Below are 24,661 nucleotides of genomic sequence, written 5' to 3'. Positions count from 1 at the left end.
GAGCCGGCGGCTGGACCGCGGCCCCTCCGGTACCGGCAGCGGCTCCGCGCCCCGCCCGGCCCCGCCGAGCCGCCACCTGCCCGAGCCGCAGCACAGGTAAGGGCCGTCGGGGCTGGAGCCGCACCCGCGGGGCCGGGAACCGGCTCCCCCCCGGTGCGGAGCCGCCGTCGGGGCTGGAGGCGCTCCCGGAGCCGCTTCCAGCGGGGGTCGGGGCCGGTGGCCCGGAGCGATCCCGTAGTGCGGGTGGGCAGAGCATCCCCGAGCCCCCAGCCAGCACCCAGCCCCGTCCCTGCCCCGCTGGGTGCCATCCTGGGGTGCTGCTGCAGGGTGGGGGGTTCTGTGCTGCCTTGGGGGGGACACCCGTGGTGCCACCCCTCTGGTTTTGGGACCGGTAGCTGCTGATCAGTTGGTGCTTTGGGGGTGAGCGTGTGGCTCCCTCCTGGCTGGTCTCTGCCCTGGCGTGGCTGGGTGCTGCTTGGAAAAGGGATTTGGGGGTTGTGGAGCTCAGGATGCTGCTCTGGAGTCCCGGCCGCTGAGGGCTGGGCTGTGCTGAGGGGCTGCATCCTCCAGCCGTGGGAGGACCTGGATCATGTAGAGTGCCTGGCATGGTTTATGATCAATGCCAGCAATTTAGAGCCAGGCCACAGTGCCAGGGGGTTTGTGGAGCCGAGCTGGGGTGGCTGAGGAAGACTTGTGCTCTGTGGGTGTCCGGACACTCCCCGGGCTGCCGAGGGCTGGTGGGTTCCGTGCTGCCACGGCAGACGGTGGCAGATGCTGGTGGGATGATGGGGCAGGAAGGAGCTGCTGCCTGTGGGATTTGCTGGGAGCACGAGGAACCCCCCATCACCCATCCCGGGGTCCCCCGTGCGCCCCAAGCCCACACGGCCAGCAGCACATCACATCCCTGAGAGGACACGGTGCTCGGTTGGGCTCCAGGCGAACTTCTCCTCAACTTCGTGGAGAGAGAAGCTCCAGGAGCTCCCGGAGAACCATCTGCTGCTCTGGCTGAGCGGCGCTGGCAGCCCAGGCTGCGTGGGAGCGGGCACGGCACGTCTCGGAGCGGCTCCGCTCCCTGCCCACACAGCCAGGGCCCTGCCAGGGCTGCCTGCTGCTCTACCCCCCTGGCTGAGTGGTTTCAAAGAAAAATCCATGGAAGAAGCCATGTTTTGGCAGTTTTGTGTTCTTCTTGGAGCTCCTTTTGCAGCTGCAGTGTGCCTGGAGCCCTCGGTTTGTGGTTTTCAGAACCCTAACCCTAGGCAGTAGAAGCAGCCTTACACAGTTCCCACCAAGTTGCAGGATGGACATCCCTGTGGCCAGCTGGATGTTGCAAGGGCAGCAGTGCCAGGGAGGTTTTTATGTGCCCTAATGGCAGATTCTTCCTTGTCCCATCCTTGGAGAAGGGCTGGTGAAAGGTGTTCCTGCCCACGGCAGTGTGGCTGGAACTAAATGAGGACCTTTCCAACCCAAACCATTCTAGGATTCTATGATCATGCTCTGGCAAAGGCCATGGGAAGAGTTCTGAATTTTCAGCTGCTTTTTGAGTGTTTTCCTGCAGCCCAAAATGAACCCAGGGGATGGGGTGATGCTGATGGCTGCCCTGGTGGGCTATCCCAGGGCCAGCTCCTGGGCACCTCCAGCAGCAAAGCCACAGCCACATTTCCAGTGCCACAGCTGCTGTCCTTCATGGACACCCATCAGCCAGGGGGATCAGCCCCAGCAAGGAGAAGAGAGATGCAGGATCAGCCGGGGTGGATGAGGGCCTGGGAGGACCATGCCTCTCCAGCCTGGTGTGGTTTTCCTTTCCAGGGCAGCCATGGGCAAGCACAGCAGCAAGCTGGCCCCGGAGATGCTGGATGACCTGGTGAGGAGCACGGAGTTCAGCGAGCAGGAGCTGAAGCAGTGGTACAAGGGCTTCCTCAAGGACTGCCCCACCGGCATCCTCAACCTGGAGGAGTTCCAGCAGCTCTACATCAAGGTGGGCTCCACCTGGGGGTCTGCAGCACCTCAGGTGCAGCCTCCCTGCCGAGTTCCCCCCTCCTCATTTCAATTCCTCTTCTCTCCTTCCCGCAGTTTTTCCCCTATGGCGACGCCTCCAAGTTTGCCCAGCACGCGTTCCGCACCTTTGACAAGAACGGGGACGGCACCATCGACTTCAGGGAGTTCATCTGTGCCCTGTCTGTCACCTCCAGGGGCACCTTTGAGCAGAAACTCAACTGGGCCTTCGAGATGTACGACCTGGACGGGGACGGGAAGATCACGCGCCTGGAGATGCTGGAGATCATTGAGGTACCCGTGCTTCAAACCAGCAGGGATTGTTTGCTTTTCCCAGGGTTTTCACAGATGTTGGGTCCCTTTTAGTACCAAAGAATGAGTTTTCCTACCCAGAGCCTTGTCTGAAGGGTGCTTGATGTGGATCTGGTAGAGCAGGGTCCCAAAAGATCAGCAATCCTGTCCCTGTCCCCTGCCTTGTCCTGGGATCTTGTGTCCTTCCAACATTCCCTCTCATTCCCACTCTCATCCTCCTCCAGGCCATTTACAAGATGGTGGGGACTGTGATCATGATGAGGATGAACCAAGACGGGCTGACACCCCAGCAGCGAGTGGACAAGATCTTCACAAAGATGGACAAGGACAAGGATGACCAGATCTCCCTGGAGGAGTTCAAGGAGGCCGCCAAGAGCGACCCCTCCATCGTCCTGCTCCTGCAGTGTGACATGCAAAAATAGAGCCCTGGCACTCAGGGCTGGACTGGCTGCAGCCAAACTCTGCCCCCTGTGATGGTTTTAATCCCTGGTTTTCCCCCCATTTGGCCCCAGGCATGTGCCACGTTCCATCCCTCCTGCTGTCCCTGCTCGGGTGCATCCTGGGCAGCCCAGGTTCCACACCTTGAGGTCAGAGCTTGCTCTGAGCGTTGTCAGCCCTCTCCCATCCTGGAGATGGATGCCCTGCAGCCACTGGTGTGTCCTGGCTGACCAGGACCAGCTGTTCCCACATCCCTGCTGCTTTCTCCCTGCTTTCCCCCACTGTTCCACCTGCTCCATTCTCTGATCCTAACTGAGACCAGCTCTGTCCCCTTCCTGCTGCTTTCCCCCCACTTTTTGGCTTGTGATGTCTCCAGGGAGGCTGAAAAGTCCCAAGTCCTGCTCCTTCCTTCATGGCAATTCCCTGGAAGGCTGCCTGGAGAGGCCAGGGCAGGGTCTTGCACCAGCTTTAGCTCTTCCACCTCTGTTTTCCCTGCTGGGAACAGCCAGGCTTGGTCAGGACACTTCAGCAGAGAACAGAAGTGTCCAAAGCCAGCCCTGGATATGGCCAGTGTCCCATCCCAGCGGCCACCTTCCACCCCATCAGGTGCCCTGGGTGCTCTGTGGCATTTCTGACCCTCCTGGAAACGGAGGTGATGCCTGCTGTCCCAAACTGGAGGCAGGGTCAGGAGTGTGGGTGTGGAAGGCAGGTCCTGGTGCCGCTCCTGGCTGCTGGATGGGGGCTGTGGGGAGGTGTGGATGGGTCCTGTCCCTGCTGAGCCTCCTGGAAAAGCTCTGAGGCCACCAGAAACAAATCTGTCTCCTTCCTCCCCCCTCCCAGCCTGCAGCATCCACCCCTCCTGTCCCAGGCTGGTGTTTAGTCTGCACATTGTGGTGTTGGTGGCTGTGGTGTCTGCTAGGAGATGGTGAAGTCGTTACTTATTTTTTTAATGGAAAAATAAACTGTCCCCTGTGTGTGGTGTCCCCCTCTGGATGGTTTATTGGGGGGGGTGGGGGGGGGGCAGCTGGCTGGGGACAGTGAGGTGACAACACTGCACTTCTGAGAATATTTTAGGGGTCTCACCTGAGCCTGGGGCACCCCAAGGGGTGGAGAAACCCTTGGGGACAGCACGGTGGGGCTCAGACTGGGGAGCCTTGAAGGTGGGTGGAAGTGAAACCCTTCCTGCAGGCAGCTGTGGGGAAGAGAATGTCACTTTTGGGGTGGGGTGGCCCAGACCCCAAACCTCTCTGGAAATGGGTTTCATTTGCCAACCAGGAGCTGGCCCCTGGCTGTGCCCTTCCCTCAGGGTTGGTGGCTTCGTCCTGGGCTCCATCTGCCAGCAGCTGGGACCTGCTCTCTGTGCATCTTTGTCCTTCTTTTCTCCACCCCCATCTTCCCCGCACAGATTTTCCTCTGGCCTTTCTTCTCCCTCAGCAGCCTGCACAGACAGTGACTGTTGCTAAGGAGCTCTCACCAAATTTTAATCCTGCTCTGAAATCAATCTGGCAGTGCTGGCTCCCAGCTCTCCCCATTCCACCTGCATCCTGCAATCCCCCAGCCTTTGGTGTGTCCTGCAGCAGCCAGCACGGGAGCACGGGGATGGGAGGCTGCCAGAACCACGGCAGGGAGGGTATTTTTAGGAGAGCTGCTGATGGGAGAGCTCTGCACCTCGGCTTTGGCCCCGCTGTGCTTTCCAGGAGCACGTGTGAGTTTGCAGGGGAAGAGGGAACGGGGCAGCTTCTCCCACCCTGTGGGAGCTGGAGACGTGCCAGGGCTGCTGCCTGAAAGGGCAGCAACTCAAAAGCTCAAGAGAGAACTCCAAGAATAGCCTGGTGATCCCGGGGCCCTCCAAGATCCTCCTTCCCCCCCAAAGGAAGCTCAGGTGTTTCCCAGCCGGGAGCCCTGGGGGAAAGGAAACCTGTGAGGCTGAAATGATGCTGAATCCCCAAAGGGTTTGGGATTCCTGGTGCCAGCCCTGCTCACACAGCTTCCCCTGGCTCTGCTCTCCTCATTTGGACCTCGCTGTTGGATTGGTCTCATGGACAGAGACACCACGAGGGTCCCCGAGGCTGTTGTCTGTAGGGAGGGTTTTTCTTTAGCTGGAGCACAGGGATTTGGGTAAAACCCTGTTCTGTGACCTGCCCCCAGGAGCTGCCCTGTTCCAGGGGAGATCCTCCGTGCCTTGTCCCTTTTCCTGGCTCTTGGGTTTTGGTCTCTGGGATGCACCCCCTGCTCCCCAAGGGTTTCTGGGGTGGGGGGTCTGCTGCTCGTGATGGAATTCTTAGCCTGAAAGTGCGGCTCTGCGGCTGCTGCCACCAGCACTCCTGGGAGAGGAGAGCCTTAATTAACACCCGCACTCATTCCATTAACCAGTGAATGGCTCAGGTCACCGTGGCACGGAGCAGGGTCCCAGCACCCCTCTGTCCTCCCTGGCCGCTCCATCCCCTGCAGCTCCCAGCTCTGACCACCCTCGTGCCTTTCCCTGTGCTCCCAAGGATGGCCAAACCCGGGACCCGCGGCCGGGGACGAGCAGGAGCAGCGACGAACCGGGGACCGAGCGGTGACAAACCGGGGACGGAGCGGTGACAAACCGGGGACTGCCGGTCCCCAGCGCTGCCCCACCGCTCCTGCTCCGTGTCCTCCCGGGGCTCTGCTGAGGCCACCTTTGTCCCCAGCCCCTTCCCCTCGCTCCCCTCGTTCTCTGCCCTGCAGCGGGGGCTCCCCCCTCAATCCCCCGCAGCTCCCCGCTATCACCGGGGCGCAGCGCGGCGGCGGCGAGGAGCGCTCGGTCCCGAAGAGGTTAACCCGTGTCCCGGTGGACTGAAAGCCCGGAGCTTCATGGGATGCCATATAAAGCGCGTTCCGCCGGGCCGGCCCCGGCTGGAGCCGCCGGTGCCGCGGAGCCGCCGCGCTATGGAGCCGCCGGGCCCCGCCGGGGCTCCGGGCCGGCCCTGGGATGAAGCCAAGGCTTTCTACGACAACCTCGCCCCCAAAAAGAAGCCCAAATCGGTGAGAGCCCCCGCGCAGCGCTCCCTGCCGTGGGGGATGCGGACCCTCCGGCCGCGACCCCCGCCCCGCCTGCCCCATCTCCTGCGGGTGCCCCGGGGTTCTCCAGGTGTCCCATGTCCTGCGGGTTCTCATCTTCCCTGGATTTTCCCCCATGGAACCCCCTCCGGGTGTCTGTGGGTGCCCCATCTCCTCCAGGATCTCTGGGGGTCCCTCCCGGTGCCCCATTTCCTCCATGTGTTTTGGGGTCCCCCTGAGTGTCTCCATGTTCCCCTTCTCCTCCCGACTCTGTGGGGTCCCCCGTGGTGTCTCTGGTGTTTCTTTAACCCCCTGCCTCCATCCAGGTCCTTGGGGATGCCGTGGCTCTCTCCAGGCGCTCCCACTCCTCCATGGCATCCCTCGGTTGCTGGGGTCTCTCCGGATCCCCCCGGCTTCCCTGGGTCCCTGCGGTGCTCCTGGCTCCCTGCTGGGCTGAGCTGTCCTTGCAGAGTGGCCCGGTGACAGCCCCATGAGCTGCCTGTCCCCTGCGCCAAGGCGGGAGGCCCTGGCGGGGACAGGAGGGGTGGCACTGGCAGAGCTGGGGACAGCCAGGAGGCGAGCCGCTGGGCCAGGGGGTGTCCCAGGGGTGTAGCTGCCCCTGGCCTGCTCCGGGAGATCGGAGGGAAGGGCTGTGTTATCTAAAGAGGGCTGAGCCTGGCGCCTTTAAACGCGGGAGCGCCTGGAATCCCGGAATGGCAGCGGGAGAGCGGGGCTGGCAGCCCGGCAGGGCTGGGGGCTGTGCCACCTACCCCTGCAGCCTCCGAGCCCCCCAGCCACATCCACAGCCACCCTCGGGGCCGTGGGACCCCCAAAACCTGGGCTGTGGCAGGGATGTGGGCCTGGTGAGTGTCACCTCCTGTGACACCCTCCGTGCTGGCACCTTGCGTGGCAGAGCTCTGTGTGTGAGCTCTCCACGAGGGGACACGTCCAAGCCCTCGCTTGGAACAGCTCCTGTGCTTTCCCTGCTGGGGACCAGACTGCCACCCCCGCTCCTGGACCCGCTGCCAGCTCACGCTGCTGCTGCTGTGCCCTTCCCAGAGCGCAGGGACAGCCTGGCTTGGTGGCAGGATGCAGCTACTTGTCTTTCACGCCGTGCTTTGCCCATGGATGCCAGCTCGGGCTCCTCCTCTTCCTCTCCTCGTAGCCAGCTCGCTGACCAGTAACTGTACAACTGGGGAAACTGAGGCACGGGGGCAGCCGTGTGCTTTGCAAAGCGAGATCAGGGCGCTCACACCCTGGAGCTGGGCTGTGTCACCACGCCCTGTGGGGCTGGGGACGATGCCAGGCTCTGTGCCCCTCTTCTGGGGCAGCCTGGGGGCCCTGTGGCTGCGGGCAGCCAGCTCAGCTGCCCTCACACAGCCAGGCAGCTGCCAGCCCGTGATGGATGGCTGCAGGCCGCTTTTCTGCAGTATAAATAATGTTCTTGGAAAAGTCCAAACCACCCCGGCAGACGCCCTGAACTTTAATCTGATCCCGAGCAGGGGGCTGGTGGTGCCCGGGGCTCCTTCAGGAAATGGGGTTTGGTGTCGTCTGTCTGTGCCCTTGGGGTGCCAGGTTTGTCTGTCTGTCCTCCTGGCCCTGCAGGAGCAGGAGAGAGCTGTGAGGTGATGCGAGAAAAGGTGATTTTGGGACGGTATTCCTGGCTGGGAATGGGTTAATGGGGCATTCCTGCTTTGCAGTGGTCGCAGCTCTTCCCAGGGCTGCTCCTGCCAGGGAGGTCAGCAATGAGACCTGTCACCCTTCAGCAATGCTGGAAATGTCCCCAGCCTCTCTGGTGACACCGAGCTGGGCCACTGGGAGCTGGTTTTCTGCTGGCTCCCTTCCTCTGGGCACCCTGCTCCTCCCTTTTGGGACCACCCATCTCCCCCATGTGCGATTTTTGGGATGCTGGAGTGGGGACCATGCTCAACCCTGGAGCAAACCCTTCCTCTTCCCTTTCCATGACCAAAATCCTCTGAATATTGAATTAATCACGAGAATCTGGTCTTTTGCAGCATCCAGGGAAGTGCCCAGAATTCCTGCAGGATTTTAGGATGGAGCTGGGTCCAGCCCCAGGCAGCTCAAAAGGATCAAGGGGTGCAGAATGGGGTCCCCACTGTCCCTCCTGCCCGTGGTGGCCTCCAGGGGTGGCAGTGAAGCTGCTGGGCTTGGGTGGCACTGTGGGCACCTGTGGCTCTCCAGGGTGGGAGGACACAGTCCCACTGCACATCCTGGGAGCCTGTGGCATTTCCAAATGTCTGCCTCTAATCCTTGGGGGGCTGCTGGGGATTTACTGATTAGAGCAGCGATTTAAAGGCTGCCAGCTGTTGGATCTGCAGGCAGAAAACTGGGCTGTTTCCAGGCATTTCTGAAATACACCTTCACCCCAAAGCTGGGGGGTTTGGGGTGTGGGGTGGGGTGTGCACTCAGTGGAGCTGGAGCCTGCTGGAAATGTCTTTTTTTTACACTTCTCAGGTGGGGTTTGGGCCTTGTGGACCTCCTGGAGCTGTGCCAGTGGCTGATGTTCCTCTGCAGAGGGCTGGGCTGTTGGGACACGTCCCTGGTTGTCCCTCCTGGGATGGATCCAGGGTTGGGATGGGACCTTCCCCCACGCTGTTCACACTCCTCTTAAACCCATCATTAACCTCTTGCTCGAGGTTCAGGAGGGGGCTGGATCTGACCTTCCCATGGGAAGGAAGAGGAGCTCACCATGGATCCCCAGGCAGCAGATTCAGTTGGATTCGGCTGAGCAGAGCCTGGACTTGTGTTGGATGAGCTTTCACTGACCTTGGCTGACCTTGGATGCTGCTTTGAGGGGAAAACAGAGTTTGTGATTCAGCCCAAACCCTCCAGGGCTGAGGCAGCCAGAGCAGGAGGCTGTGGTGGGATGGGGGCTGTGGGACCAAATCCATCCCAGCCAGGGCTGGGAGTGGGACCCCTCCCATGCACACATTCACTCCCTGTTACAAAAGAAGAGTGTTTTGCCTTGAAACATCTCAATTTCTGGGGAAAAGTGGGCTCGGGTGGGTTGTTAGCAGCACTCAGACGGAGGATTTGAGGTGCTGTGGTTCCTGAGGCTTTTTAAAGCTCATTTTTGAGCGTTGTAATGACCATCTGCAGCACTAATGGGGACGGAGAGGCATCCAAACAACCTTGGGGAGGGAAACGCTTCCAAATGAAACCTCCACTTCAAAGAAATGTCAAAATGCAGATCCCCCTCCTTTGCAGCGCAGAATAGCCTCGTTTCCCAAATGTCAGCATTTCCCAGGGAACAGCAGGGCCCTTCCAGCCCAGCCGGAGCTGGGAGCTGCCTCAGCACCCGGGTGAGACTTTCCTGCCCCGAGAGCTCCACGAGGTGCAAATCTTCCTTGGCAGGATGGGGCAGCTCCCATTCCCAGAGCTCCCTGCCCGCGGGCACCTGGGGCTCCAGCTGCCCACGCCGGGGCAGAGGCAGGGCCTGGAGCTGAGGGTTATTTTTATTGCTGTGTTTATTGCCTCTTAAATGAACCTCCCGGAGGGTTGGTGCCTTTCAGAGGCGGGGAAGGGACCTTGAGCAGCCGGGGCTGTTGTGCAAGGTGTGGAAGGTGTGCGCAGGGGGGAGAGGGAGATGGAAATTCCCTCTGGGCACCCGGCTTGGCTTGTGGCCCCAAACATCCTTCTGACCCCCCTGAACACGCCTCAGAGCTGTTACATCCGGGCTGCTGACCTGTTTTCTCTCCTGGGAATCTCCCTCCAGGGCTGACCCCGGTCCAGGATCAGGGAGCAAACACCTGGAAGATTTCCTGCACAGCCAGCACTGCAGGGACTCCAGAGCAGCAGGACTCCAGCTAATGGCCGGATGTCCCAAGACCTTTCAGAGTTATTAATATTTTCAGCTAATAAATGGCCCATGACACCAGAGTTATTAATTAATGAGCTGAAGTGCCAAGGCTTGGCCCGTGACCAGTTAATAGCTGACACTCCTCGGGGACCTGGCTGTGGCTCGCTTGGAGCAGTGCTGGTGTCATGGATCAGGTCCTGCCTGTCCTGGGGGTTATTCCCCTGCTTTCCTAAAAAAGCCACTTCCAAACGTGACCTGATTCCCTGAAAATGCTGTGGGAGAGGGATCCCTGTGCCTGCAGTGATCTCAGCCCGAGCTAATGTGGGTCTCGTCCTAATCACCCGCTGTTTAATCGCTTTCCTGGGGATTTGGGGGGGATTTTGGGGATGGATGCAGCCTCTGGAGAGGTGCCTGGCACGGACCTGCTGCGGGGCTGCTGCTGGGAGTGGGGTGGAGGCTCCCACTGACTCATTCCTGGGTGGGGCTGGGGGCAGAGCGAGCCCCAGGGCGAGCCCAGCCCTGTGTGCATGGGGCACCTGGGCCTTGCCAGGCTGCTGCTCCTGGAAAGTTCAGCCCCGGGCAGGGTGGGAGCTTGAACTTTGGAGCACCTGGAGGAGGCACCCTCCACCCTGAGCAAATGGCATTGCCAGAGGATTACTCATGGAGAGCATGGCACAGAGGATCCTGGAAGTCACAGAGGGGCAGGGGGTGAGGTGTTCCTGCAGTGCTCACAGCCAGGATTTCTCAGAGAGACCCCAAGCCCCGTCCTGCTCACTGGAGTCCTCTGTAGGACACAGTGGCACTGTCCCTCTGAAGGATTTGCTGTCCTGGCAGCCAGGATTTCTCGCTGGCCATCAGTAATTAACTTATTTTTGTGCTTGCAAGTGAGTGATGGGGATTAACACCCTCCCTGCCCTTCAAGGGGAGAGAGGGAGGACGTGTGGGGGTCAAGATGAGCGTGACTTCCCCGCTGTCCCCTCTGTCCCTGCCAAGTCTCTCTGAAGCCTCGTTGGCTTCAGCTGGAGGAGGTTTTGGATTTGGGTTTTGGATGGAGGCCTCGAACATCAATAATAATGACTCATAAATCGTTGCTTGCACCACCTGTTTGTCATGTTTCCACCCACAATAACTGTATCAAGCGTTTGGAGGAGCTGAGCTGGCACGGGCTGTTTGTCACATCTGGATGTCACGGGATGCGGAGCCTGGGGGGTGGGAAAAGCCACACAAATCCCTTCTGCACGGCCTTCAGCAGCTCCTCCTGGGGTCTGCACGGGTTCTGGGAGCCTGTTTGCAGTGGGAGGGCTTGGCAGTGGGATCTGAGGTGTCCCAAACGCGTGGGGATGGAGCGTCCATCTGTTGAAGCGCTGGGATGCAGCCGCTCTGCCGTCCTCCAAACCATTCCAGAGGTGTCACCCACCTCGTGGCCTTTCACGCTGGGAGATCCACCAGGGATTAGGGGCTGCCTCCCTAATTTGTCCCTCTGCCCGCAGCCCAAACCCGAGAACGCCATCACCATCGCCGTGTCCTCGCGGGCGCTGTTCCGCATGGAGGAGGAGCAGAAGATCTACACGGAGCAGGGCGTGGAGGCCTACGTGAAATACCAGCTGGACCACGAGAACGAGCCCTTCCTCCCCGGGGCCGCCTTCCCCTTCGTCAAGGTGAGCAGCCACAGCGCCCTGCTCCCCTGAAATTTTGGGGAGGGGACCAAGCTCACGCGGGGCCAGGTTGGACGCGAGCCACGGGGCAGACAAACCTCCCAGCAAGTGATGTGCTGCTTCCAGGGCTGGATTTTCCATCTTGAGCCCAAGAATTGAAGAAATCATCTCCTTGGATCACATTTAAAGTTTCCCTTTAGAAATTTATTTTTTTTTTTTGTAATTATGTTTATTATCACAATTTATTTATTCTTGTAAATTGGCTGAGTTTAGCCTTGCTCCCAAGCCGGCCAATTTCTAATTCTGTCATGTTGAAATGAGGCACTTCAAACTTGAAAAATATTATCTAACTCCTGTAGCAGTTAGTGCAGTTTTGGGTGCTGGAGCCCCTTCCCAATAAATAGATTAATCAGCTCCGTGGGGCAAGACTTGTTTCTGATTGCTTGAAAAACACTCATCTGTAACTTGGAGCTAATTTGTCCTCATTTAACAACTCCAAACCTTTTGTGTTTGAAAACAGAAGAGTAGCTAGGTGGAATTTTTTCCACCCCCAAAATGAATCTATTTTTTCCCAGCTGATGTCAGCTTGGCCCGGGGTGTAGTTGAGGAGGGAATTTGGTGACCAGGAGAGTTTTGTTGATGGGAAGGGGTGAGAACCACACCTGGATCTGGCCAGATTTGTGGATTTGGCGACCAGGAGTGTTTTGCTGGGTGGGAAGGGGGTCAGGGCCATGCCTGGGGGGGCCTGGCTGACACCCACCCCCTCTCCCCGGGGTGCTGCAGGCTCTGGAGGCAGTGAATGCCCAGCTCCGTGAGCTCTACCCCGACAGCGAGGAGCTCTTCGACATCGTCCTCATGACCAACAACCACGCCCAGGTTGGGGTTCGCTTGATCAACAGCATCAACCACTACGGTGAGATGGGGACACAGCTGTCCTTGGTGGCTTTTGGGTGGTGGCATCGCTGGGCACCAAGAAAAGGAGATGTTTTCTCCCATTTTTTCCGCTTTTCCCTGATTTTCTGGGCGTTGAGCAGGAGCTGGCTGGTGGGGAGGAGCTCTGGCTGCTGGCCCTGCTGTTGGGCAGCAGAGCTAAAATTAACCCCCGGCCCTTCCAGCAGCAAGGCTGGGTTTGGGGGGCAGCCAGGCTCAGCCCGGGGTCCCTCTTGCCCCCAGATCTGTTCATCGAGAGGTTCTGCATGACGGGAGGGAACAGCCCCATCTGTTACCTCAAGGCCTATCACACCAACCTCTACCTCTCCTCCGACGCCGAGAAAGTGAGTGGGGCCATTGAAGAGGGTGAGTCTGGGGTCCAGCTCAGGGGGGGCAGCGGGGGGAGCCTGGAGCCCTCAGGGGGTTGATCCCAGGGAGGATAACTCCAACATCCGTGTCCCTAATCCAACGTGCACTTAAGGTTTGCCTCGCCCCACATCTCTGACGCTCCCAAGAGCCTCCAGTTTCCATAGAAATGAGCCTTTCCTCCAGCTCCACAGCTCTGCCGAGGCAAAGGCGCTGTTTTTCCTCCTTAATTCTCGTATGCAAAGGGTGATTTGTCATCTGGGGGTTTGTTTTTGCCGTGGAAGCTCCCGGGGCCAAGCTGCAGGTGCTCCCGGGCGCGTTTCCTTGCGGCGCTTTGCTCCCAGCCCGTCGTGTTTTGCTCTGCTCCTCGCCGCTGAGCCGCGAGGACGGATCCTTGGACAACTGCCACCTCTTGCCTCATCCTCAGGGATTGCTGCAGCCACCATCTTCAGCCCCAGCAGGGACCTGGAGGTGTCGGAGAAGCAGCTGCGGGTGGCGTTCGACGGGGACGCCGTGCTCTTCTCGGACGAGTCGGAGCAGATCGTGAAGGCTCACGGCCTGGACATGTTCTTTGAGCACGAAAAGGCTCACGAGAACAAGCCCCTGGCACAGGTAGAGCTGGGCTGAGGGCAGGAAAAGGCTCTGGGAGAGAGGAATCCCTCATGGGATGCTCTGGGATCAACCACAGTGGGGTGCGAGGTGGGCTCGTGGCACGGGGCATGGTTTGGGCTCATTTTTGGGGTGAAGCGCTGGTGCCAGGAAGGTGATGATTGAAAGGCTGACAGGAGCGTTTCCTCCTTGCTCCATCAGGGCCCCTTGAAGGGCTTCCTGGAGGCGCTGGGCAAGCTGCAGAAGAAGTTCTACTCCAAGGGGCTGAGGCTGGAGTGTCCCATCCGCACGTACCTGGTGACGGCGCGCAGCGCGGCCAGCTCGGGGGCCAGGGCTCTAAAGACTCTGCGCAGCTGGGGCTTGGAGACGGACGAGGCTCTGTTCCTGGCAGGGGCTCCCAAGGGCCCTCTGCTCAGGAAGATCAGGCCCCACATCTTCTTCGACGACCAGATGTTCCACGTGGAGGGCGCGCAGGAGATGGGCGCCGTGGCCGCCCACGTCCCCTACGGCGTGGCCCAGAAGCACAAGCGGCCGGCGCAGGAGAAGCAGCAGACCCCAAACAGCAAATAATAGGGTTGGGGGGATCCCCCAAGCCTCAGCGTGGGCTTCACCCCATGGGCCAGGCTCCCTGCTCTGGGGTTTGTTCTGGGAATGGGGGCTCACCCCCCAAGCAGGGGCAGGAGAGAGGAGGAAAATGTCCTTGGTGCCTCTGTTGGTTGCTGTTCCTCGTGGGGCTGGGGGCTCCTCTGTGCCAGGAGATGTTTTCCCAGTTTTTCCGTGCACTCTGCACTTGCTTCAGGCGAAAAACCCTCGAGGATGGGTCTGCCTTGTGTGGAACCTTTAAGCTATTTATTTAAAACCCTCAGTGACTCCCAAAGACTTCTGGATTTCCCAAGCAAACGTTTAGGCTGAACTGGAAAATTGGGAGCACTCAAAAACCTTCCAAGCAGCTTTGAGACAAAATTTTTGTCCCTTTTAACTGGAATTAAACTGTGATATTGTTCCTTCACAGCTGCTGCTCTCCAACCAGAAAATACTCAGTGTCTGTCCTTTCACCAGTTTAAATTTGGAAAAATAGAAACAAATACTTAACATACTTAAAAAAAAAAAAAAAAAAAAAAATCCTGTTTGCTGCTTGGAGCTTTGGGCTGGTGTATTGTTGGCCCAGGTTTTTATATGTGGGTTTCACACTTGCATGATTTAGCACTTAAAACTAATAATCTCAGTGAGCATCCAAAGCCCAGCTTGTCCAAGGGCTGCAGACGCCTGCCCAGGGCTTGAATTAAGTTAAAAGCAGGCCTTGATATATTAGGGACATCATTTGAAGTCCATTTAGGTAAATCTGCAGAGAATTTCAGCCTGGGGATTTCAATTAAAGGATTTTTTTTCTCCCTTTCCAGGCTGAGCCCATATGAGTTGATAATCTTTTTCTCCTCAGCTTCTTAAAACCTCTGGTGTTTCCTAAAATAGACACTCTGTGTTAGCGATGCTGTGAGAGAACCAAATCTCTGATTAAAAAACAGGATGGGAAATCAATGGGAGAGAAACTGGTGTGAAAATCACACTGACATTTCTGCTCAAAGCCCTGTCCCAAAGGAGACACTTGGGAGGAAAATTTAAAGATTATTTCTTCCACAAGGAAGAAAATCTTTAATTTTCTTTTCCTCTATTTTTCTTTTCCTCTATTATTTTCTAATTTTTTTTTTTTTTGCATGACATCCCACAGCTGAGCAGGAAGGGTGCTCAATATTCACTTTTCTACAAATTCCATGGGCTGAAATTTTCCAAGTTGTATGTCTGGCTCTTTCCAGGGAAGTTTCAGCTCAAACAGTGAGGCTGGAGCTGGAGTTATCACCCTTTTGAGGAATATGTAAATAACCAAGCTGGTGATGCCTTCAGTGGCTGGGCAGACTTTTCTCATTGCACTAAATCCTGCTCTAGCAGTGAAAAGCAAATTGCACTTTGTTTTCCCCCCAGAAAAATTCTTTGGCAGGCTGTTAACTGTCACATCTGGGTGACAAACACCTCGGAGGAAGGTCTGAAATCCAAACAAACAAACGAAAAAACTTGGGAGGAATGAGTTTCTGAGTGTCACATCCGCCAGCACTCAGGTTTGTGCAAAGGTCTTGTCTTTTTTTTTAACGTGAACCCAAGATTTTGGGATCTGAACTGGATCTTGGAGACCTTTCTGGCAGCTGGGAGGGGGAGCACAGCCAGTAAACATTTCCAAGGTGTTTCCTGAAGATGGTGGAAGCCCAGCCAAGCCCAGCTTGTGCAGGGGAGAGGATGTTGCAGGAGGAATGGAATTGTCAGCCAGCCCTGGGGAGCAGGGCAGGGTGCCAGTGGGGCTGGGGACAGGGGGATGTGTCCGTGGGATGATCCAGAGGTGATGCTGGTGCTGGCAGGAGGAGGTGGATGCCCAGGGAAGCATTGGGTTGTGGTTTTGGGGTAGAACCCTGGATTTTAACAGATTCCTGCTGCCTCTCCAGGGCTGAGGTGCACAGGGAGCTGGGTGCAAGCTGGGGACAGGGTTTTAGTGACCCTGCTTTGGGTCCTCCTGCTGCCAGGGCAGTTTAGGGGCTCCCTGGGAGGTGTGGGGCTCGGGAAATGGGCCCCAGGTGAGCCAGACCTCCCCAAATCCTCCCTGAGCTGGGAGGATTTTCCATTCCCACCACGGCTGCCCCTTTTGCTTTTATCCACGTGGCTTCTTCTGTTTATGTTTTTTATTTTTTTCCTCCTCCATCACTACAACTGGAAGACGAGGACTTGCTGTTTGTGGACTTCCCTCACACCCCCTCGGGCTGGGGAGCATCCCTGGGGTCATCCCTGGGATGGGCACTTCTCCCACAGGGTCCTGCCTCTCCTGCTGTCCTGGCTGACAACTGGACTTTTCCTGCTGTGTGTTGTTGCTGTGGATTTCACTTCATTGTCCCCCGGTGGTTTTTTGCCATGTTAATGGGATCCCTCGGGGTGTTTTTCCATAATAAACCGTGTTGGTCCCAGCCCGGCTCCCTCTGTTCTCACAATGAGTGTTTGGCTGCCTGTGCAGGCTCTGAGCTCCCTGCTTGGGACCTCCCAGGTTTTATGGTGATGGGGCAGGCGTGACAAGAAGGAAAAAGGAGTTTTGGGGTTTAAGGGAATTCAGAAAATGTGATTAAACTCCTACTTTGGGACTGGAGACCTGTGGGAGAGGTGGGATTCCAGGGGTGGGATGTGCTGTGCAACCACCTCCCTCTGCTTCGTGAGAGGCTTTTGTGGGGCACCTGAGCTCGTGACGGAGCCCTGGATAAAAATACAGCTTGGCAGGAGACTTTTGTCGGCTTGATCTTCTCCCAGCCAACAGGTGGGAGGCAGCACAGGCTCAGCAGAGGAGATTTATGGCTGCTGAAGTACCGGCTCCATCCGAGCAGCGACACTGCAGCTCCTCCCTGCCAGTGAGGGGAACAGATGGACGGAGGGGAAGCAACAAATTCTCCATCCATCACCAAATATAGCCAAGGAATGTCCGTAGGCCCCAGGGCAGCATCCCTGCTGTGAGTGTTCATTTAAGGGATGGATGGCCCTCAGCAGAGCTTTCCTGCTTTGCTGGAGTGCCTTCCCCCAGCCCATCCCCAGCCCTGCTGTGTTCTTCCACCAGATGCTTGGAGGAAAAAAAAAGTAAAAAAAAAATCAAATTCCAGCACAGATTCCAGCCTGAGATGCACCAGGGAAAGCCCAGGTGTGTCCATGCAGCCCTGGGAGGTCGGGATGTCCACAGCAAAGCCAAAAGCTGCAAGCAGAACCCCAAACCCTTGGGTGTGAGACGCTGAGGGGCAGGGGGAGCTTCGTGCAGGTGGATTTGGGATGCCTGGCTCGGCTTTGCTGCAAGCCTGAGGTTTTGATTCTGCTGCCTGTCTTCCAAGCTTTTCCCTTGATCAGGCATGGCAGGGCTTTGCAGGGAGCGTGCTTTGAAATGAAGCCCGTGGAGGAGGAGGAGGAGGAGAGGAGGAGGAGGAGGCAGAGCTGTGGGAATTATGCTGCCACTCAGCAATTGTCAGCACAGATGTTCCCGAGGTAATCACCACCCTGAATAGCAGGAGCTGCTTCTCATGAGGAACCCAGGATTTAACCCCAAGAACTTGTGGGGTGTCTGGAGAGAGTGGGACGCCCCTGATGAGCATGGCAGGGAGGTTGGGCAGAGCGTGGACTCTGCTCCCCTTTGTGTGCACCAGGGGAGTTGTGGCGTGTCTCTGCCTCAGTTTCCTCATCACCGTGGCAGAATCATGGAATCCCAGACTGCTTTGGGAAGGGAACTTCAAGATCATCCAGTGCCACCCCCTGCCATGGGCAGGGACACTTCCCACTGTCCCAAGGTGCTCCAAGCCCCATCCAACCTTGCCTTGAACACTTCCTAGACGGTGAATCCAAAACTGATGAGTGATCCAGAGGGAACAGAGGATGATTCCAGCTCCTTAGGGCGGGAAACCCAGGAGTGCTCTGAAGTGCAGTGAAACCCCTGCAGATCCTGCTCTGTGGGGGCCACACAAACCCATGCCTGTCCTGTGGCCCAGGTGGGAACTCCTCCTCAGCACGTTCAGCTTTACATCCTCCCTGGAGGGCAGAATAGGCACCAACAACCCCGAGCTGGAACCTGCAGCCATCCCAGGGGGATAAAATGTCAGTGCAGGGAGCTGGTGACAGGGTGACAGAAACACCCAGAGCTGGAAGGACAGATAAGGGGACCTGGCGGCAGGAGAACAAGCAAAGGGCACTCGCTATCAGCACCGGCGGGGCCGTGCCAGGATTCGAGCAGCCCGACCATCTCCTCCCTTCAACACCGCTATTTTTAGCCGTGCTTGCTGACACCTCTGTCACCAGCGCCTAAAATGGTCCCCCCTGAGCACACCCAGGGCCAGCCAAAGCCGCCGGGGCCACCAACGAAGCCGTGACTCAACGGGGCGGGCGTGGAGCCGGAGCTTCCCGCTGCCAAGAGGCAGCTCCGTGCCGGGCCAGCTCCTGGGAGATGCTCCAGCTTCGTGTGCAGGGCCTGGCCCCTGGCCAGGAGGGGTCAGAGGGGTACCTGCACCCACCAACACCTCACCAGGGCTGGGGATTGTCCAGCCCTGCCCGGGAATTGTTGTTGTCCCCCGGTGTCTCCGTGGGGATGGATGAGTGGGAACTCCCGGTGGGAATGAGCCTTTGGCTGCTGGGCTGGAGCAACACGCCAGAGGGCAAAGATTTTGGAGCCACGGAGCAAACCCACCCTGCTCCCTGCCTGGAGATCGTTTTTTTTAGAAAAAAGCTGCCTCGTTTTCCCAGCTCTGCCCGCGGGGGCGGAGATCTCCCTGCCCTGGCGCTTTCCCATTCCTGCAGCGAGGGCTCCGTTACCGGGGCTGCGCTCCAGAGCTGGGCTGGCAGCGCTGTGCCGGACGGGGCTGGGCCATCATCCCCCCTGGAGGAGAGCAGAGCACAGGACAGGGGGGTCCAGGACCTTCTGGGGCTGCCACAGAGCTGGAGAGAGACTTTGGATGAGGACATGGAGTGATAGGATGAGGGAGAATGGGTTTAAACTGAAGAAATGTAGATTTCGGTTGGATGTTGGGAAGAAATCCTTCCCTCTGAGGGTGGTGAGGCCCTGGCACAGGTTGCCCAGAGAAGCTGTGGATGCCAGGGAGGATAAATGAGGGAAAATCTGCTCCTAGTGCACTATGAGGGAAGCTTGGCTTCCCCGACCTGCGCTGACTTTCGCTGGGATTGGAGCACGAGTGGACATTGCTGTCCGTGCTGGAATTCGGGTCCATCCTGATGGGGATGCGTTTGCTCCAGGGAACGGGGAACACTTCTGGCGGGGACAGGGACAGTTGTGGTGCTGAGCAGGTGCCACGAGAGGGCGTGGAGGGCTGTGACTGCCACCAGAGGTGACCTGGTGGCCGATGTCCCCTCCCTTGGTGCCCTAATGGCATCACTGCCTTGCCCGGTGCCACCTGGTGCTCCTTCCCTTCAGGTGCGTGTTTGGGGCTGTGAACGGGCACCTCTGCCACCTGAGCCCCCGGAACGTCCCCAACCCACCCCCCTGCAGGGAGGGGCAGCTTCTTGAAGCCCACCAAGCTGTGCGTGCAGAGATTTTCCTCAGTGCCAAACCCACAAATCCTTAAGTGCCATCTCGGGCACTTTGTCACCCAGGGTGACCCGGCTGGGGGGCTGTGGGGCCACCCCACATGGCAGGGGTGGGGTGCTGGGGGCTTGTCCTGCTGGCTGCACAAACTGGCCCCGCTTCCTCCAGGTGCGGCTGGGAATCATTAGGAGCTCTCTGCGCCGGCTGAGTGTGGGAACTGGAAGAGAAAGCTGGAGAGAGGCCTTCTTTCATCTCCCCACTCCCTCCTCCCCCCGTGTCTGCCAAGCCTGGCTTCCTTTTGAATCCTTTAGCTTGTGCCAAGCGAGGGAGAAGAGGAGGGGGGGGAAGAAAGAGAAAAAGGGAAAGAAAAAAAAAAAGGAAAAAAAAAAAAAAGAAAGCAACAACCACAGGAATGTGGCCAGGGATCTGGCTTCATTCAGGCTCTGAGCCCTGAATACCCCGGCTCCACTCGGGGAGCTGGAGGGAGGGTGGCCGTGGCAGCAGCGGGAAAACAAACAGGGAAGCGCTGTGATGTGGTGACAAAGGGTGTCAGGGAGGGGGACACGTCCCCTGCCGTGCTACCGGGGGTTTGGGAGCACCCCCGGGTTAGGGTGCCACGGGTCCCACGCTGCTGTGTCTGGGTGAATCCTGGGTGAATCCTGGTGAATCCTGGCCGTGCTCCATCCCGGGATGGGGACACGGTGCCCAGCCCTCCATATTCCATCGCCGTGGGGACACGGTGCCCGTGTGCCAGCCTGTCCCTCCCGACAAAGGCAGCTGCTGGCAGGGACAGTCTGGGAGCCTTTTCTCCACCGCATCGGGAGAAGGATGGTTTTTGACTCGCCGCCGACTTTATTCCCAGCAAATTAATAATTTCCTCTTGTGGCAGCAGCCTTGGCCCGTGCGTGTGCGCGCTGGTGGCTCCCACTGCCCTCGCAGCCGCCTCTCCCCCCTCCCGGAGGGTCCCTCCATCCCCGTCCTCAGCTGGGCTCCTTCCAGCTGCGCCGAGCTGTCAGATCCAGCCCAGCTGTGCCGGCCGCGGCCTCGGGAGCATCCCGGCGGGAGCGGGGGCCCGCCTGTGAACTGATGATGCGAGCGCCGAGTGCCGGAGGTGGCGGGGAAGCGCCTTGGGTGGCGGCGAGGGAGGCGCAGCCCCAGCGAGGAGCTCTCGCTGCCTCTTGGCTTCGCGGCAGAAACGGGGGAAAAAACAGCGAGGGAGCCGCCAGCACACGCCGGACTCTGTCCTGGAGACACGGGGCAGCTGCTGGACAATGCCAGAGCCGGGTGGGAGCGCTGGGCATCGCGGCAGTGAGCGGGGTTTGTCACCCGAGTCCCCGCAGAGCTCGCCGCTCCGCCGGGCGCGCTCCGTGCATCTCCTCCTGCGCTCCTCTCCGCGCGTGGAAGGCGCTCCCGGGGCTGTCCGTGTGTCCGGCCGCGGCACAGACACCTGTCCCGTGTGCGGGCACGCACCGTGGCACCCGCTATCGGCAGATCTGCTGGGAACGCCAGCCATTCCTCGGGCAGCGATTGTGTTTTGTTCCTTATTTATATCCCCGGGGTGGTGCCACAGGTGGGCGATTGTTCCAGCTGACAGCCTGAAAGGCGAAGGAACAAGATTGAACTTCCTGCTATTCAATTAGAGAAAGTGAGCATTCAGCAGCAGCTGCTGGCTGCTGGCAGGAGCCGAACCCCGCCGCGGTGGGCGCAGGAAAAGGCAGGAAAAGCTGGCTGATGCCATGGGCACGGCGGGTTCCAAAGCACCTCTGGCTGTCGCTGCTCTCTCCTGAGTTTGTTTTTTAGGAGGAGATTTCCTGATCAAAGCAGCTCCATGGAGAAGTCGGATGAGGAGGAGCTGGGGGGGTGAGCTTGGAGAAAAGGAGGCTCAGGGGGGACCTGGTGGCTCTGCACAACTCCCTGACAGGAGGGGACAGCCGGGGGGGTCAGGCTCTGCTCCCAGAGAACAGGATGAGAGGAAACATCATCAAGTTGTGCCAGGGGAGGTTTAGGTTTGGTAATAGGAAAAAAAAATCTTCACTGAAAGGTGGTCAGGTACTGGAATGAGCTGCCCAGGGCAGTGGTGTAATCATCATCCGTGGAAATGCTCAAAAACACACAGATGTGGGGGACAGGGTTTAATGGAGAGCATGGCTGTGCTGGGTTAATGGTTAGGCTCGATTTAAGGGTCTCTCCCAACTTTAATGACCCTGTGGGAAGCACCAGCATGGAAAACAGCAGCGTGTGGTGGTGGGGGACACTGCAAGTGGGGAGAGACCATGCCAGGAGGCAAACCCAGGAGCTTGAAGTGCCAGAGGGAGCAGCTTCACCCCTGCCCTGAACTCTGCGTGATCCCTGACCCTGGGGCCTCTGTGGCCGAGGGCTGGTGGCTTTGGAAGCCCTCTGGATGTGCACTTCCCCTCCTGTGTGCTGGAAGGGCCAGGGGATGATCCCTTCCCCTGCTGGCTGGGAGCCTCCTTGTCCCTGTTTCCCCAGACATGTCTGCACTCCCTCCCGGAGCCCGGCAAGGGAGGGAGGAGTGTGTGCTCCTGTCAGCTCCACATCGGGAACAAACCTCTCTCCCTCCTCCCCTCACTGCCTGGGCCCCCTCTGAGGCATTCAGGGCCTTGTGGAAACCCCTGCAGCACCCAGGGTGCAGTGAGGGCTTCAGGGTCTCCACGTGCCAGGAGCCAGGGCCATCCCTGCTCCATTTCCTTCCCTCCCTTCCCTCTCCAACTGGAGAAGAGTCTCCCGCTGCCACCCCTCCCTGCCCCTTCCCCGTGCCATCTGTCCCCAGCACAGTGACACCCTCACTGGTGGCTTTGCTGCTCAAGCTCCTCCCGTGCACCCCTGAGCTCTCTGTTTTCAATTTTCCAGGGCTCGGGGTGTCTCCCGGGCTGGCTGTGATCATCAGGGCTGCGCTTGGAATCCGTTTGCACACACGGAGAGCCGCGGATGCCTCCACGCACGCCAGACCCGCAGCTCCATCACCCCGAGGGTGGGACAGGGCTGAGCTCAGCACCTCGCACGAACGGAGCGGGGAGGTGACACTGCAGCCGAGGCAATCAGCAGCAATCAGCCCCTTTTGGGAGCTCGCCCTGAAAGCTCCAGAGGTTTTTCCGTGCGTGACGATGCTTTGGAAGTGGAGGGGGTTGGACATGCCAAAGGACCGGCCACGTCTGAGCGAGGATCGTGTCACTTCCAGGAGGCTGCGAGGGCTCGGGGGTGATGTCTGTGAATGTTCAAGGCACTTGTGTAGCCAAGCAGCACAGGCACATGCTGTCACTGCCTCTGCAGTGCCATCTGGCCAGCAGCAACGCAGCTAGAACCAGGGCTGTGTGCAGGAGAACATTTTACAACAGAAAGCAATTAACAGAATAAAGCCCTTTTTAAAATCCAGTAATTAAAAACAGTCCCTCCCCCTTGTTTTCCTTTTAAGCTGAAAGTTGCTGTTTACTCATTTGCTTTACAAAGTGTGCCTTGTTGTGGCTTCAGAAGAAATGAAAGTTTGAAGTGGTTAGAGAAGAAAGGCTTTGGGGCTGGTGCGTTCCAGGCAGGGCGGAGGGGCAGGGGCTCTCCAGCCCGGCTTGTTTGTATTTGTTCTTGTCTACTCACAAGATCGCTAAACACACATTTAACAAGTGGTGAAACTGTCTACCAGCCTGATCTCTCCCAGGGTTCATGAGAAGAGGCCTGGCACATTAGCATTGCTGGGGGAAGGGGAGGGGGAGGACAGGCCTTTTGAAGGGTTGGTGTTTTGGGGCTGAGCGAGGGAAGGGCTCCTTGCGCAGGCCAAGTCCCAAACAAAGGCATTGTGTTCCCCGGAGCCCTGGGGACTGGCCCCGGGGGAAGGCCAGGACCTTGCCTCGCCAGCCACGGGTTTTCCCATCCCAGCTCCTCCTGTTTCCTAGCAGGAGTGCAGCCCGAGGGCCATCCCAGGCTTTCCAGCGGCCAGAGGTGGGAGCCGGGCTGGCACCTCCACGGCTGGCTCATCCCATCCCTGAGAGTGAGAGCCACGGAACCAGGGCTGCAGGATGGTCACGGGGACCATCCTGTGCCACAGCAGGTCACCTGTGCCCCACCACCCTCACCTGTGTCCCACCACCCTCACCTGTGCCCCACCACTCTCACCTTGTCCTTACCACTCCCACCCTGTCCCCACCACCCTCACCTTGTCCCCATCATCCTCACCTTGTCCCCATCACCCTCACCTTGTGCCCACCACCCTCTATGGGTACAAAATACCAGAGAGAAGCAACCCAGTGTCCAGTGGTAACAAGTCTTCACTCCTCTCTGGGTGGCCACAGGGGAGCCCTGACCTCAGGGGACTCCTGGACATGCAGTGACCCCATTAGGGTTTGGTGCAATATCAATTATCACTCATTGTGGCTTCTCTGTAAAGCGAGTGCCCAGTGCAGCAGCACCATTATGAGTGGGGAAACTGAGGCATGTCAAGGGCCCAACCCACTGGTGGTGTCTGATGCTAAACCATCAGGATGTTCTGCTGATTCCAGAGCAGGATGGCGATGCTGTCCCTCAGCCCCACTGCCCTGGTGACACCGAGTGGCACAGACTCAAGGGGACAGCAGCAGCTGCAGGGTGTCCCAGCTGTGAGCTCGGCAGGTGCAGCCTCGTGGAGCCCCATCCCATGGGATTGCAGGGCTGAGCCACATTCCCAGACCCGCCGTGGGGCAATAGGTGTGAGGACACAGCCAGCCCAGCCAGGGTGGTGAGGGCAGCACCGAATTCCAGCTCCAGGATCTGCCCTGTCCCTGCCTGGGGAAGGGTGAGGCCACGGGTTTGTGGGAAAATGTTGTTTTTCCCTCCCCTGGACTGCCCGTAGCAGTCGGCTGGGCGGGCTCTGGATTGCGTGGGCCGGGGAAGTGGGGGGGAGTTTGCAATTGTGGTGCCTCTGGCTTGGAGCAGAGCCACGGCAAACAATCCTCTGCTGGCCCTGCTCCAGATCTGACAGAGCACGGAGGTGATACCGTATTCATCCCTCCACGCTTTCATCCCAAATCACCTCCTGAAAGCCCTGCCTGCTTCTCCCGTGATGAATCTGCTTAGCCACAGAGCGAGGCAGCCTGTCCACAGCCAGGAATCCTGTCCAGCATCCCTGTGAGGCCTCTGCTTTTGGAAATTACAGCTGTGGCTCTGGCAGGCGGCGGTGGGACCTGAGGTTGGGAGGTGATGTTGACTGAAGATGTGAGGACAGGGCATTCCAGGCATGCACGGGGTTAAATCAGAGGTGTCAGTTCACGGGGAGGTAACAGATAAGTCCTGCTCCTCGGCTGCCTCTGGCTTTCCAGAAGCCTTGCCCTCCCTCCCACATTCCAGCTGCTGCAGCTTTTCACAGCTGGCCGCTCTCCTGGGACATTTCCCAGAGCTGGGAAGGCGGGAGGGGAGGGAGCAGCGTGGTCCCAGCGT

General features: G+C 58.6%; 2 protein-coding genes across 4 annotated transcripts; both read left to right on the top strand.

Annotated features, from left to right (window-relative positions):
• Positions 1–1,798: 1,798 nt before the first annotated feature.
• HPCAL4 (hippocalcin like 4) lies at positions 1,799–3,716 on the top strand. 2 transcript variants are annotated; one of them, XM_041460848.1, is made up of 3 exons: positions 1,799–1,975; positions 2,071–2,286; positions 2,529–3,716. In XM_041460848.1, exons 1-3 carry the CDS (start codon positions 1,814–1,816, stop codon positions 2,724–2,726), a joined length of 576 nt encoding a protein of 191 aa, XP_041316782.1. In that variant the 5' UTR covers positions 1,799–1,813; the 3' UTR covers positions 2,727–3,716. The 2 variants fall into 2 exon arrangements, with proteins under 2 accessions (XP_041316782.1, XP_041316781.1); XM_041460847.1 differs by lacking the exon at positions 2,071–2,286 and having other exon boundaries at positions 1,814–1,975; positions 2,529–2,726.
• Positions 3,717–5,606: 1,890 nt separating this feature from the next.
• NT5C1A (5'-nucleotidase, cytosolic IA) lies at positions 5,607–16,148 on the top strand. 2 transcript variants are annotated; one of them, XR_005954619.1, is made up of 7 exons: positions 5,619–5,751; positions 11,077–11,244; positions 12,025–12,154; positions 12,415–12,537; positions 12,965–13,149; positions 13,348–15,257; positions 15,905–16,148. XR_005954619.1 is itself a non-coding variant. In XM_041460841.1 (6 exons), exons 1-6 carry the CDS (start codon positions 5,656–5,658, stop codon positions 13,714–13,716), a joined length of 1,071 nt encoding a protein of 356 aa, XP_041316775.1. In that variant the 5' UTR covers positions 5,607–5,655; the 3' UTR covers positions 13,717–16,148. The 2 variants fall into 2 exon arrangements, 1 of the variants encoding a protein (XP_041316775.1); XM_041460841.1 differs by having other exon boundaries at positions 5,607–5,751; positions 13,348–16,148.
• The last annotated feature ends 8,513 nt before the right edge of the window (positions 16,149–24,661 follow it).

The sequence above is a fragment of the Pyrgilauda ruficollis genome, unplaced genomic scaffold (genome assembly GCF_017590135.1).
Source record: "Pyrgilauda ruficollis isolate IOZ18807 unplaced genomic scaffold, ASM1759013v1 scaffold149, whole genome shotgun sequence".
Classification (NCBI taxonomy): domain Eukaryota; kingdom Metazoa; phylum Chordata; class Aves; order Passeriformes; family Passeridae; genus Pyrgilauda; species Pyrgilauda ruficollis.
Note: the sequence above shows the minus strand (reverse complement) of the source record. Positions and strands in the feature narration are given on the sequence as shown.

What these genes read in the sequence shown, in the direction of transcription:
- HPCAL4 (XM_041460848.1), top strand. Translation starts at nt 1,814, where the DNA reads ATGGGCAAGCACAGCAGCAAGCTGGCCCCGGAGATGCTGGATGACCTG. An exon ending in TCCAGCAGCTCTACATCAAG is followed by an intron (nt 1,976 to 2,070) that starts GTGGGCTCCACC and finishes TCCTTCCCGCAG; the next exon opens with TTTTTCCCCTATGGCGACGC. An exon ending in AGATGCTGGAGATCATTGAG is followed by an intron (nt 2,287 to 2,528) that starts GTACCCGTGCTT and finishes ATCCTCCTCCAG; the next exon opens with GCCATTTACAAGATGGTGGG.
- NT5C1A (XM_041460841.1), top strand. Translation starts at nt 5,656, where the DNA reads ATGGAGCCGCCGGGCCCCGCCGGGGCTCCGGGCCGGCCCTGGGATGAA. An exon ending in CAACAGCATCAACCACTACG is followed by an intron (nt 12,155 to 12,414) that starts GTGAGATGGGGA and finishes TCTTGCCCCCAG; the next exon opens with ATCTGTTCATCGAGAGGTTC. An exon ending in GAGTGGGGCCATTGAAGAGG is followed by an intron (nt 12,538 to 12,964) that starts GTGAGTCTGGGG and finishes CCTCATCCTCAG; the next exon opens with GGATTGCTGCAGCCACCATC.